At 39.3% G+C, this 11,584-nt stretch overlaps 2 protein-coding genes across 8 annotated transcripts in view; one reads left to right on the forward strand and one right to left on the reverse strand.

Annotated features, from left to right (window-relative positions):
• The window catches only part of LOC125740489 (CD48 antigen-like), a 74,091-nt gene that overhangs the window by 22,543 nt on the left and 39,964 nt on the right, over nucleotides 1-11,584 (reverse strand). The gene's annotated exons all lie outside the window — the stretch shown is intronic.
• LOC125740432 (HMG domain-containing protein 3-like) lies at nucleotides 2,566-10,789 on the forward strand. Of its 4 annotated transcripts, XM_049011535.1 has the most exons (23): nucleotides 2,566-2,705; nucleotides 3,475-3,640; nucleotides 3,725-4,963; nucleotides 5,057-5,196; nucleotides 5,274-5,478; nucleotides 5,568-5,672; nucleotides 5,758-5,951; nucleotides 6,458-6,599; nucleotides 6,680-7,336; nucleotides 7,441-7,551; nucleotides 7,628-7,734; nucleotides 7,829-7,948; nucleotides 8,023-8,070; nucleotides 8,154-8,237; nucleotides 8,488-8,553; nucleotides 8,711-8,897; nucleotides 9,340-9,400; nucleotides 9,502-9,552; nucleotides 9,632-9,676; nucleotides 9,755-9,819; nucleotides 9,919-10,024; nucleotides 10,113-10,169; nucleotides 10,272-10,789. In XM_049011535.1, exons 2-16 carry the CDS (start codon nucleotides 3,475-3,477, stop codon nucleotides 8,834-8,836), a joined length of 3,510 nt encoding a protein of 1,169 aa, XP_048867492.1. In that variant the 5' UTR covers nucleotides 2,566-2,705; the 3' UTR covers nucleotides 8,837-8,897; nucleotides 9,340-9,400; nucleotides 9,502-9,552; nucleotides 9,632-9,676; nucleotides 9,755-9,819; nucleotides 9,919-10,024; nucleotides 10,113-10,169; nucleotides 10,272-10,789. The 4 variants fall into 4 exon arrangements, with proteins under 4 accessions (XP_048867492.1, XP_048867494.1, XP_048867493.1 ...); XM_049011537.1 differs by lacking the exon at nucleotides 9,919-10,024; XM_049011536.1 differs by lacking the exon at nucleotides 9,755-9,819 and having other exon boundaries at nucleotides 9,869-10,024.

Below are 11,584 nucleotides of genomic sequence, written 5' to 3' on the forward strand. Positions count from 1 at the left end.
GCACCAACAAACCCCCGCCCCCTTGCATTCTTATTAGTGCTTTTGAATTCTCTGTCATATGCACAGAAAACAAAAAAATTTTGCTGTACAATGAAATTGTTACTTTGCACACAGAAAATCGAATAAGAATACAAATGAACATAAATACATAACAAAGTCTACAGGCAGCAGCAGTAATATAAACTAGTAAGGTGTCTCTGTGCATTTTCAGAGGTAGAAATGGTTGGTGTTCTTTATAGTGAAATGCGACTCACAAGCCTGATTGCTTGTGGGTAGAAACCGTTTAACAGTCTTGTTGTCCGGGACTTCTGAAGCGCTTTCCTGAGGGTAGAAGTGTGAACAGAGTGTGCTGGGGGTGTGAAGTGTCCCTGATGTGATGTGGCCTCCTGCAGTGAGGTGAAGGCTGCTGCAGCAATGGTCTCTGCAGTTTGAATTGCCCACTGGAGAGCTTTCTGGTCCTGGGCAGTGCAATTTCCATACCAGACTGTGATGGAGCTGGTGAAGACACTCTCAACAGTACTCCCGTAGATGTTTCTTAGAATTTCGGCTGGCATGCCAAACTTCCTTAATCTTCTGAGAAAGCACAGTCGTTGTTGGGACGTGCACGTTGAGGAGTTTGAAGATTTTCACCCTTACCACCTCCACCTCATGTGCAGTGGGGCGTGCAACTCCCCCCTCCATCTTGGGTCAATAATCATCACCTTGGCTTTATCTGTATTACGAGAGAGAGTGTTTTCATGACACCAGTCCACTAGATCCGCCACCTCTGTCCTGTTTGCCATCTTGTCTGCACCAGTGATCAATCCCAAGACTGTTATATCGTCTGCGAACTTGATGATGCGGGTTTTGCTCTGAGAGGCCACACAATTTTCAGTTCCTGCGCTTTCAGTTTCTTGTACAGGATGTGTGGCCGGCAACTCTGACTGACCGGGGGTCTGTCCAGCACCCAGTTACAAAGGGAGGGTGCCAGACCAAGGGTGAGGAGCTTTGCGGAGAGTCTGTGGGCGATGACAGTGTTGAATGCTGAGCTTGATTGATTGATAAACATCCTTACAAGGGGTCCATGCCCTCTAGGTGAGCAAGGGATGTGTGCATAGCTGTGTTCACTGCGTCGTCTGTGGACCAGTTCCGTCGGTACACAAACTGTAGTGGGTCTAAGGTGTCAGGGATCTGGGATATGGGCCATGACTATCCGTTCAAAGCACTTCATTACGATCAAGGTTAGCGCCATAGGGCAATATTTATTCAAGGAGTTCACAATGCCTTTCTTGGGGAGAGGCTGGAAGACTTGAGACAGGAAGGCACACAGGCTTGCATGAGGGAGAGGTTGAATATGTCTGCCAGCATGTCAGCCAGTTCCACTGAGCAAAACCTGAGTACATGCCCTGGCATGATGTCTGGGCTTGCTGCCTTTTGCGGGTTTACTTCCACAGAGCCTCATGCACCTCTGATGACGCAGTGAGTGGTGTGTTCTGTGTGCTCTTCATGGCGGCGATCTCCCCCTCCAGGTCAGTGTTGAGGACCTCGAAGCGGGTGTAGAACTCATTCAGCCCGTCCGGCAGTGTGGCAGGGCTGGTTGTGATCCCCCTGTTCCTCTGCTTGTAGTCGCGATCTGACATGCATGTGGTGTCCTGCAGACACAGACATCACAGCAGAGAATAATAAGGCAGCTTTAGTGGGTAAAAACGGTGCTCTTCTATTATTCTTTTATAAAAGGACCCAGGTAAGTCACAATAAGTCGAGCAAATCTCACTATACAGGCACTGACAATGGGGAAATGCTGGGGTAGCCATGTTGCAAACAGCAGGTTGCACGTGGAGTCAGTATTTACAAAGCAGCCAGAGATTCAGGATCAGACAAGGATTACACACAACACGAGTACACACTCAGCTCCCGACACAATTATTTACAAAAATAAAAAGACAGGAGCCATATGCATTTCCAGCAAAGCATGTTGGGAGATGCAAATGAGCTCCCTAGTAAGGGAACCGGCTCAGCGATGTTCTTATCGAAGAGAGGACAATAACATTGCTCATTTCAGTGATTCATAGGGTATTGCTGCTGTTCTACACATCAAATAGCTGTGGCAAAATCACTCCAGTTACACCAGTACTGGCGTCCCATCCTGAGCATCCTCTGCCTTGTTCCCTGAGCATCCTGGGATACACCCTCTCATAGTCCTGACCAGGATTGTTATTTATTTATTTAAGTAGATAAAGCTTTACAGAAGGTGGAGGAAAGCGTTAAGGCTCATATCGAACATATAAAATGGAAGGGGTGCTGCCACATGACAAATACATTTCCTGCGTCATGCATGTTTCCTGAAAGTGAAAGTCTGTTTAAAGTCTGTAAGCCAAAGACGAGAGACCGTTGGCCGAAAGCTGCCGCAAAGACCTGTAATTTATTTTTTTCACATTTTTATTTATTTATTTCACATATTTATTTTTTCTTTGTATGTGGGATAAAGGACTCTTGCAAAATATAATTCTTAACATCCTTATAACACCATCAAGAAGCCGTCTGACATTATACCACTTCCTGTTATTCGGAGAGGCATCTGGCTGCAGAAGGGCCTGACAGCGCGTGTCCTCTGTCAGGCCCTTTCCACTCTCAAGCCCCTACGTCATTTCCGTTCGATCGAGAGACTCCTACTTGTCGCGAGCTATAAGAATCCATCTTGTCGTGCGGATAATTCCGAAGTCGTGGTATGTATGGCTAAACTATTTAAAAATTAATTATTACATTGAAATACGTGTGTACCTTAAGAATCAATCTTGTGCTTGCGGATAATTCTGAAGTCGTGGAATGTATGGCTTAACTATTTAAAAATTAATTATCTCATCGAAATACGCGTGTGTCGAACTCATCGCCTTACCTCAGGCAACTCATGTTTACCTTAAAAATGTCCTAAGAGTAGTGCTCGGTCACATAAAAAAGTCAGCTAAAGACAAAGTAAACTTTATAGTCATCTCAGCTACTGTATATACAAGTATATAGAGAGACAAGACGACGTGACTCCAGCTTTACACAGTACAAGAAAAGGCACTTAAAATATACATATAAATAATATATAAAAACCGCAAATTTTAACCTAAAGAAACTTAAAGAATAACAAGACGAGGAAAAATAGATATAAATACAAGATGCAAATTAGTTACACGTGTTTCGGGTATTAAGGCAATCACGTGGAGAGTTTATAATTAGTTTCGGAATTCCAGCAGTAGAGTTCAATATGAACATTTTTATATCTAACTCAATTTAGAGTATCACTAAAGTGGGGTTGGTGATGTGTGCAATATTTCAACAGGTAATAGTATATTTTAAAGGACTAACTGTATCTCAAAGGACCACTAGCTGATAATAAGATCTCATTTTGACCTAATTCATCATGGTGAACAAATTTAAAGATGTGGTTATAATTGTGTATTTTTTTTTCATAATTGCTCAGTAATTATGTTGTTTTTAATATTACAGATGCATCCTTCAATTCTAAGTCATGGTGCCCTACCAGAAATAATCAGATGCAGCACATGCTGCCGTCTGTATCATTGCCCGCTTTGTCCTAACTTTAGGCCAGCGAAGCTGAACAGACTAAAGATCCACCTGGATGTGCATATAAAAAATGCAGTGTTTTTCCAAAGTAAGTTCATGTACTTTCTTTTTATTTGAAGTGATAAATTATATTGGACATAAACAATTAAAACCAGTGTTTTTGTTCTTGCAGACTTAAGAATTTGCAGATGCACGCTACCTTGTAGAAAGGATGGTCATTTCCACTGCCCTAGGTGCAGTGAGACAATGATTAAAAGAAACACTTTTGTGGAGCACCTGGAAAAGTGCAGCGGTGTGACCAAAAAGACTGAGTCCTCATGCTTACTTCAGACAGCCTTACCTCCAATTCCATTGCTTCAACAAGCAAAATCTTCCTCTCCACAGCCTGAAGGGGATCAATGTTTCCCTCAACTAAAGACAGAAGTAGAACCTTCCCATCTGCCCTCATTCAGAAAACCAGTAAAGGTGAAATGTCCACACTGTTCACTGCTGTTACATAAAAAGAATCTACATACTCACATTACTAGAAAGCATTTATGCACACCAAGAGATGTGAATAGGCAGTCACATTTTGCCAGTGTTTGTGTTGATACAAAAAATGGTATTGCTGCAGTTCAAAAGTCAGGACATGGATTTTCAACACCTATTCATGTTCAAAAAAAAATTAAGGGCAACAAACATGAGGTAATGTGTGAACTGGAGGAATGCTGGCAATATCAGCTATTAGTACGCAGGAGTCGTCTTGTGTTCAGTGAGTGCCACCACATACGTTCACTGGAATACTGCACAGAAGTAGCAGAGGAAGAGATTCTACATGCAAGAGTTTTGGATGAAATGGTTGCATGCAAGTTCTTTGCAGCAGCAAAGAAGGCAGTGTGCTTGAAGAGACAAAGGTTAGCATTGAAAGCTGGAGCACCTTTTTCTGTCCTTGTTGATCTTGGTGGGTCAAAGTCTTATATTTGTTTATCCATCCATGACTCCACAACATATTTCGGTCGCCTTGGAAGAATGATGGTTACGTTCAGTATGAAGAACAACACGTGGCATTGTCCATGTGCTAAGCCACATATGTCATGTCCTCATAAGAACATTGCAAAGTGGCACATCTTTCAAATTAACAGGAACTTGTTCAGAACACAGTTGGATTCAAAGCCTGACACAGCTTCACAGTCCAAACAGGAACAGGCAACAGAGGACTTGAAGAGGGCAGTGAAATACATTTATGAAAGAAAAAAAATTCCAGCAAGTCTTCCAGAGGACACAACAACTGCAAAACCACCATCAGACTACCCATCAGATTTAATTCCAGCGGAGACTTCATGTGTCCTTTGCTCAAGCAGTCCAAAGTTTGACATGCCAGTGAATATTACAAATATGGCCAAAATAGTAACAACCCTTGGAATTGCTGAAAGTAAGTGTATGAAATTAATTCTATTCTTCTTAAATACTGTTTTGCTTTGTGTTTCTTACAGCTATATTGTTTTTTTTCTTTTTTTCTTTTTAGATATTTCAACCTACTTTAAGAGATGTCCTGAGTGTCAGATGACTTACCGTTATCAGGAGTGGCAAGATGGACTTCATAACTTTGATGATCATCTTGTGTTGAGCCTTGAACTATGTCTTTATTTAAGACACAGTCTTCAGGTAAATCTGTGTGAAGAGGATTTTTTTGTTGCACTGTGGCTTTGAAATATCACATCATTGTTTTCTTTTCGTTTCAGAACCACATTTCTGTTTCAAGGGCTATCAATACTCTGCAAAATTTGCGGAAAAAACAGTTTCCACCGACAGACAGGATTTTGCATGCCTACTGCCACTTTGAGGCACTAACCAGCACAGATTACACATATGCTTGTGTTCTGTGTGGCTACTGGCCTTCTGTTGTGGTGATGGACCTGCATAAAAAGGCTGTTTTTAATTTGGCTGGTAATTGAGTTATGTTTAAGTCAACGGTTTAGTAAATACTGAAATTACTTAAAAAAAAGTATCTTATCACTTTGTCGGTCTTTTATCAGTCAGTGATCTCAAAGATCCACCTGTCAACTATACTGGTGAGCAAAGCATTGTGGATTTCTGGGATGCTATCAGTCTAGAGATGATTTCTTCTGGCTTTGTTCCCAGTAAGTCAATATGACACTATTTTCCTGTAATCTGGTAATCTGTGTTTTTTTGCGCTGGATGACTTTGTATCTTGTTTTGTAATAGGTCAGGCACAGAACCCTTGTGCTGTTAAACCAAATTATGAATTCTGGGCACCTTGGATAGGGCCAATGACCAGGAAAAGTGACAAAGTACTCAACACAGAACATGAGAAAATGTCAGGTGTCAAGCCATCTACTGAAGTGGCACTGACACTTGTATCTGAAGATCGGCTGGTTGACGAATTGATGAAACAAAAAGTAAGTAATTACTGGAAAACAGTAAAATATATCCATCCATCCATTTTCCAAACCGCTTATCCTACTGGGTCGTGGGGGGTCTGGAGCCTATCCCGGAAGCAATGGGCACGAGGCAGGGAACAACCCAGGATGGGGGGCCAGCCCATCGCAGGGCACACTCACACACCATTCATTCACACAGGCACACCTATGGGCAATTTAGCAACTCCAATTAGCCTCAGCATGTTTTTGGACTGTGGGGGGGAAACCGGAGCACCCGGAGGAAACCCCACGACGACATGGGGAGAACATGCAAACTCCGCACACGTGACCCCAGTGGAGATTCAAACTTGGGTCCCAGAGGTGTGAGGCAACAGTGCTAACCACTGTACCACCATGCCGCCCCCAGTAAAATATAAAATATGTTATATATATATATATATCTTTTACATGTTAATGATTTATGATTAATTTGGTAATTTCATATTACTATTCTTAAATAATGTAATGATGTATCATTCTTCCAGGTGAGCACTGTCCGAAAATTGTGCAAGGCCTGTAACGTTTGTTCCAAAGGGTCCCGTACTGACCTTGTTATCAGACTAAGGGAGGAGATGAAAACGAGACAGACATATGACAAAGTATTTCAGAAGATCTGGGGCGCTTCTGGTGAGTAGAGTTGGCAGTTTATGAAAGTCATTTTTAATAGACAGTTTTTGCATACATTATGTTTCATTTTGTGTTTTCAGGTGGATGGTCAGTCATTGTGTGTCCACATGGAATTGTGTACAGCTTAAAATTCAACCTTAGAGCAGAGAGTCCAAGGGACTTTGCAGATTTGCTTCTTTCCTGGAAGCACTTTCCAAATGTGTGTGTATATGATTTTGCCCGTGGGCTAGCTACACATACTAACTTGAGGGCACCAGCCATCTTGCCTTTTCATCCATTTGAAGGAAGACTGGCACAGCCTACTGTGGAGAACATTCAGTCAGCTGAGATGAAAAAACTTCAGGTGTCACTTCCATGGCTTATGGAGAGTCTTGAGTACCCTGAGCCTAATGGCCACCCAGTTACTGGTTCCTCAGAACACTATGTACTCTATGACAAGTTTCATGAGAAAAACACTAAGGACTCAAAAGATGCGCTGCGAAGAATTGACCTGGTTCCAGAACTTCGTTGGACATTGAACAGTCAGGTTGCAGAGCAGTTGTTTTCAGCTATGCGGAAAAACAACTACTTCTTGAATAATATGTCTCCGTCCACACATGTGTTTGCAATGAGGAATATCATCCATCACCGGAATACCGCAACAAATTCAAAACTCTTACAACAGTTGTTACATCGTGGTGAGAGACCCCAAGATATCTGCAACATTTCACTGTCTAACCTTGGCCAAGCTGTCATAGGTCAGTAAACATGATGTGTGGTAACTTACTTGATGGTAAAATTACATGTACTGTACGTATGCATTCTTTGTTATTTACATCCAGTGCTCTTGCACCACTTACAGGTTCTGAATCTTTGGCTAGTACTGACTCTGCCAGGACACTAAGCCCAAAATCTACAAGTCTACAGTCTACACAAATTAAAGAACAGAGACTTCTGGCTTTTAGTGACATGGGTATGCTTTTAAGATACTTTGCATTTAAGTGCTTTGACATGACAATTCTAACTGCTGTCATACAACTCTAATTTAGACTTTGGCATGTGTGGACCACGTTGTGAAGAGCAAACAAAACTGGAAAATGTATCAGCATCCTCTGCATCATGGGAGATGCAGTATCACCTTGGCCAACAATTGCTGGTAATATTGAACTATAATATAAATCAAGTAAAACAAAGTTATAGTTTATTTTTATACTATGTTTGTATTTTAACCATTCCAACATGTTCCTCAGCTTGATTATGTCTTGGACATTGAAAGACCTCAACAAGAGTTGATTGTTAGAACTGCAAGAGCGTGTCTGAGCCGGGCTGACTTTTTAACCTTGGGCCTAGACAGAGAAATTGAATCAACCGTAAGTAACTATTTACTGTACTCAGAATTATAATGTAATTTATTATAAAGGCATAACAAGCTTTTTATTTCTAGATTGCAAATGGATGCTTTGAATTGATTGAAGGAATAGCAGGAGCCAAGGTACACTTTGTTTGCAACATAGAATTACTGTCTTTAAAATAGTTGTTGAGTATTAACGTTTTAATTCATATGTCTTTATTTAGGGAAAGGATATTTTTATTGTTGATTCCTATGTTGTCCCAACATGGCTGCCTCCCACAAGCTGTGACCCAATGGCCTCCTTACCTGTAAGTCTATTTTTCTGTGTGTGGTGTAGGATCCTGTTGGTCTGCACTGGTATAGTTTGAAGATCACAAACTATTATTACAGACGTAGAACAGCTATTACAATAGACAAATCAAATACAGTTAGTTATCCTTTACAAAATACTTGAAAAGGATAGGATTAATACGAGATTCCAGTCTAACATTTATAAATGAAAATTAAACTATATTTATCTTCTCCACGTGTATTAAACCTTTGTGAAACTTTTCTTAGAGGGATTCTGGTACCAAGGACATACTTTTCATTCCCATCTGGATTCCTGGGCATTTTGTACTTTGTGTAAGTAAAATATCTCTAGTCAAAACAAGATATTAATATTGTTTATGTTAACATTAACTATTCTTCACTAGATTGGGAATAATTTTTGTAATTGCTGGGTCTTTCAGTATTAATTGATGTATTCAGTCTAAGCTCCTACTGAATGTCTTTTTTGTAGGTTTTGAAGCCGACACAGAGAGAGATATTTTTCCTTGACTCCATGTACCATAAAAAAAGATTTGGATTTTCTGCTGTCCAGTACATGGAACTGTTGAGGTTAAAGCTTGAGTTTAAAGGAGTTTAAGTTCCTTGGTCCAGTTCCAGGATCATTAATATGACCACGTTCTACTGGTCATTTTCTGCATGTAAGTTCCAAAAAACAGGTCACGTTCTTTGACCTGATTACTAGGCTGGATTATATTTGATTTCTGCAATGCTTGCTTGCTCCATATAAAACATGATATGTACATGATTCATGATGTGTGACATCATTACCAACAAATATTGTGGGCAGCAGTGTCTCATTCCAAGCACGAAATAAAACTTTTTGTAGTTTTATTTAAACAATTATGTAGTAATTGTAATTATTTGTGCTAACTGCTGGTTCCTTAGACTGCTATAACAACTTCTCAAACAGCCCCCTGCTGCACTTAGCTTTTAATCCTCCACATGAACTAAACTAATTGTGCAATTATGTACAACAGTAGCATAAAAGCAACGCATTGCTGAGCTGAGTATAAACCATGTCTAAAACTTGCATATTTTTTTTTTCATTTGTATAACTGTATGTGCAATTCTGCTTGACAGAAGTATAGCTCAGACCATCCAGCCTGGCCACTGGGTAGAGAAAACAGGTTTTGATTTTGAGGTAGGAGAAATAGATCACATCTACAACCGGGTCTGGTTAAATACAGTATATTAACCTACTTCTGAACAACAGTTCGTTACTTGCTCTTGATTTTGTTACAGGCATTTCCGGTACAGACACATGGGAATGACTGTGGGATTTTTATGCTGATGGTAGGACATTAATGACTTTGAGTCACACAGAGTTTAAAGGCTCTGCTTGTTCATTAATTTTTGTTCTTTTGTGTCCCAGGCTTGTCTATACATTGCTGTTGATGCCCCTTTTGACTACACAGTTGTAAGTTGATTCCCATGATTCCTATGTAAATTTTATTTTATTTGTTATTTTATTTTATAATATTTTGTTTTTATTTAGGATGACATGCCTCAGATTAGAAAATGGTGGTGTATTCTTCTTTTGGAGAATTTAACACTGGAAAGGTATAGTTATGTTTGCCTCAAAAAACATTATTTTTATTATATTGTCTAGCTGTTGTACTCAATTAATGGACAAAGTTAAGGGAATTTTGTTACTGTAAGGCATGGAAAAAGATTTGCTCACTGGACAGCAGAAGCTCATGCTCTTCTGCGAGGAGAGACTGACCCAGTGTTCAGATTGCCAAGGAGGAACCTAGAGCCTTCCCAGGTTAGTTTGAACTTGACTTTATGTATATCTGGGTTTATGTATCAATTTCTGCTTACTGTAATGACAAGCAAGGTTTTTTGAAACTTAGTCTGAAGAGGAGTCCATGACAACCCAGGAGGAAACTTTATCTCTCCCACACTCTGAAGTATGTGTCTACTTTTTATTTTTAGAACATTTTTATTAACATTTGTATTATTGCATATTTTAAGCTGTTTCAACAAACTGTACTTTGTGTAATCCACTATAGGAGCCAAAAGTAATGGCAGACCTGAAAACTGCAAGAAAATGGTACCAAGATCACCATGAACTCTTTGAGTCTCCTGTGGTCCTTCCCAGAATCCTCAGAATGGAGGATGGTGATGTGATTAGATCACTGAAGAAACTTAAAAATACTGAATATTACACTGAAGAAGAGAGAGATACCATCGTGTATCCCTTTTTATTTCAGTTTTCAAATGTTCAAGACATGCATTTGTTTTTAGAAAACACAGCCGACAAGGGCTTAATCGTGTTTTGTTGTTTAGTGTAGTAGGTTCACTGTACAGTACATTGTTATTGTCACAACCGATCGTTCAGACCTCATGTGGACCACGCCCACCTCATTTACCTCGTGTGAATCCCGCTTGTTACCAGCTTTCCTGTTTGATCTTGTTTGTCTTGTGTATTTGTTTGTTTTCTAGTTCATTCCCCAGATCTGTCATTGTTGCTACGTGCCTTGTTCCCTGTTATTCCCTTTTTACCCTGATTAAACCCTGTTTATTGGCATTCACGGCTCCCTTCGTCTGCTTCTCCGCATTTGATGTCAGTTATTTTATATATCAGTCATATATATGCATCTGTTTTTAGTGAAAAATTCTTAATCACTGATTGCAGTACTGTAAATTATTGTATATTTTCAAAGATCTGTTATTTGTATATAGTCATTTTATAAAGTAGTTCATATATTTCATATATGTTTTATACTGTATTGTGTTGACATCCTGTTGGGTTTGAATAGAATTAGAATTAGAACTAGAATAGTAGTTTTTCTTGTAGAAATTAAATTCTCATCGGCTCCTTAGAAAAAAATTGTTTAACATAGTAAAAATATTGTATTATAGCCACTACCAAAGCACAACTTTTTACTGGCAAACGTTTATTTAAATTAGGAAATTATACAACTATTTCAACTTCACATTATATTATTGTCTTCACAATGTAATTAAAAATATATATATTTTTTTTTTTTATTAAATGACTGACTTCGTGATACGTTTACATAATATTGAGGTATGTATTAATGTATCATATATAGTGTAATACACGGTAAGAAAGTTCTAATTAGCTATTTAGGCACACTAGACTCTAAATCTATGTTGGAACACTGGACTCTAGACAACGTTATTAAAATGATGTTATTCGCACATATCTTGGGTAAAACAAATACGTTTTGTCAATAACCTATAACGCACAAAATGTTAGATTATGACTTAAAAATTTCCGTATAACGAATACGGAATGACGAATAATAATGACATTATTAAAGTACAATATTTGACGGCATAAATATGGCACAAGAAA

The sequence above is a fragment of the Brienomyrus brachyistius genome, chromosome 4, assembly GCF_023856365.1.
Source record: "Brienomyrus brachyistius isolate T26 chromosome 4, BBRACH_0.4, whole genome shotgun sequence".
Classification (NCBI taxonomy): Eukaryota; Metazoa; Chordata; class Actinopteri; order Osteoglossiformes; family Mormyridae; genus Brienomyrus; species Brienomyrus brachyistius.

What these genes read in the sequence shown, in the direction of transcription:
- LOC125740432 (XM_049011535.1), top strand. Translation starts at nt 3,475, where the DNA reads ATGCATCCTTCAATTCTAAGTCATGGTGCCCTACCAGAAATAATCAGA. An exon ending in ACCTTGGCCAACAATTGCTG is followed by an intron (nt 7,735 to 7,828) that starts GTAATATTGAAC and finishes CATGTTCCTCAG; the next exon opens with CTTGATTATGTCTTGGACAT. An exon ending in ACCCAATGGCCTCCTTACCT is followed by an intron (nt 8,238 to 8,487) that starts GTAAGTCTATTT and finishes AACTTTTCTTAG; the next exon opens with AGGGATTCTGGTACCAAGGA.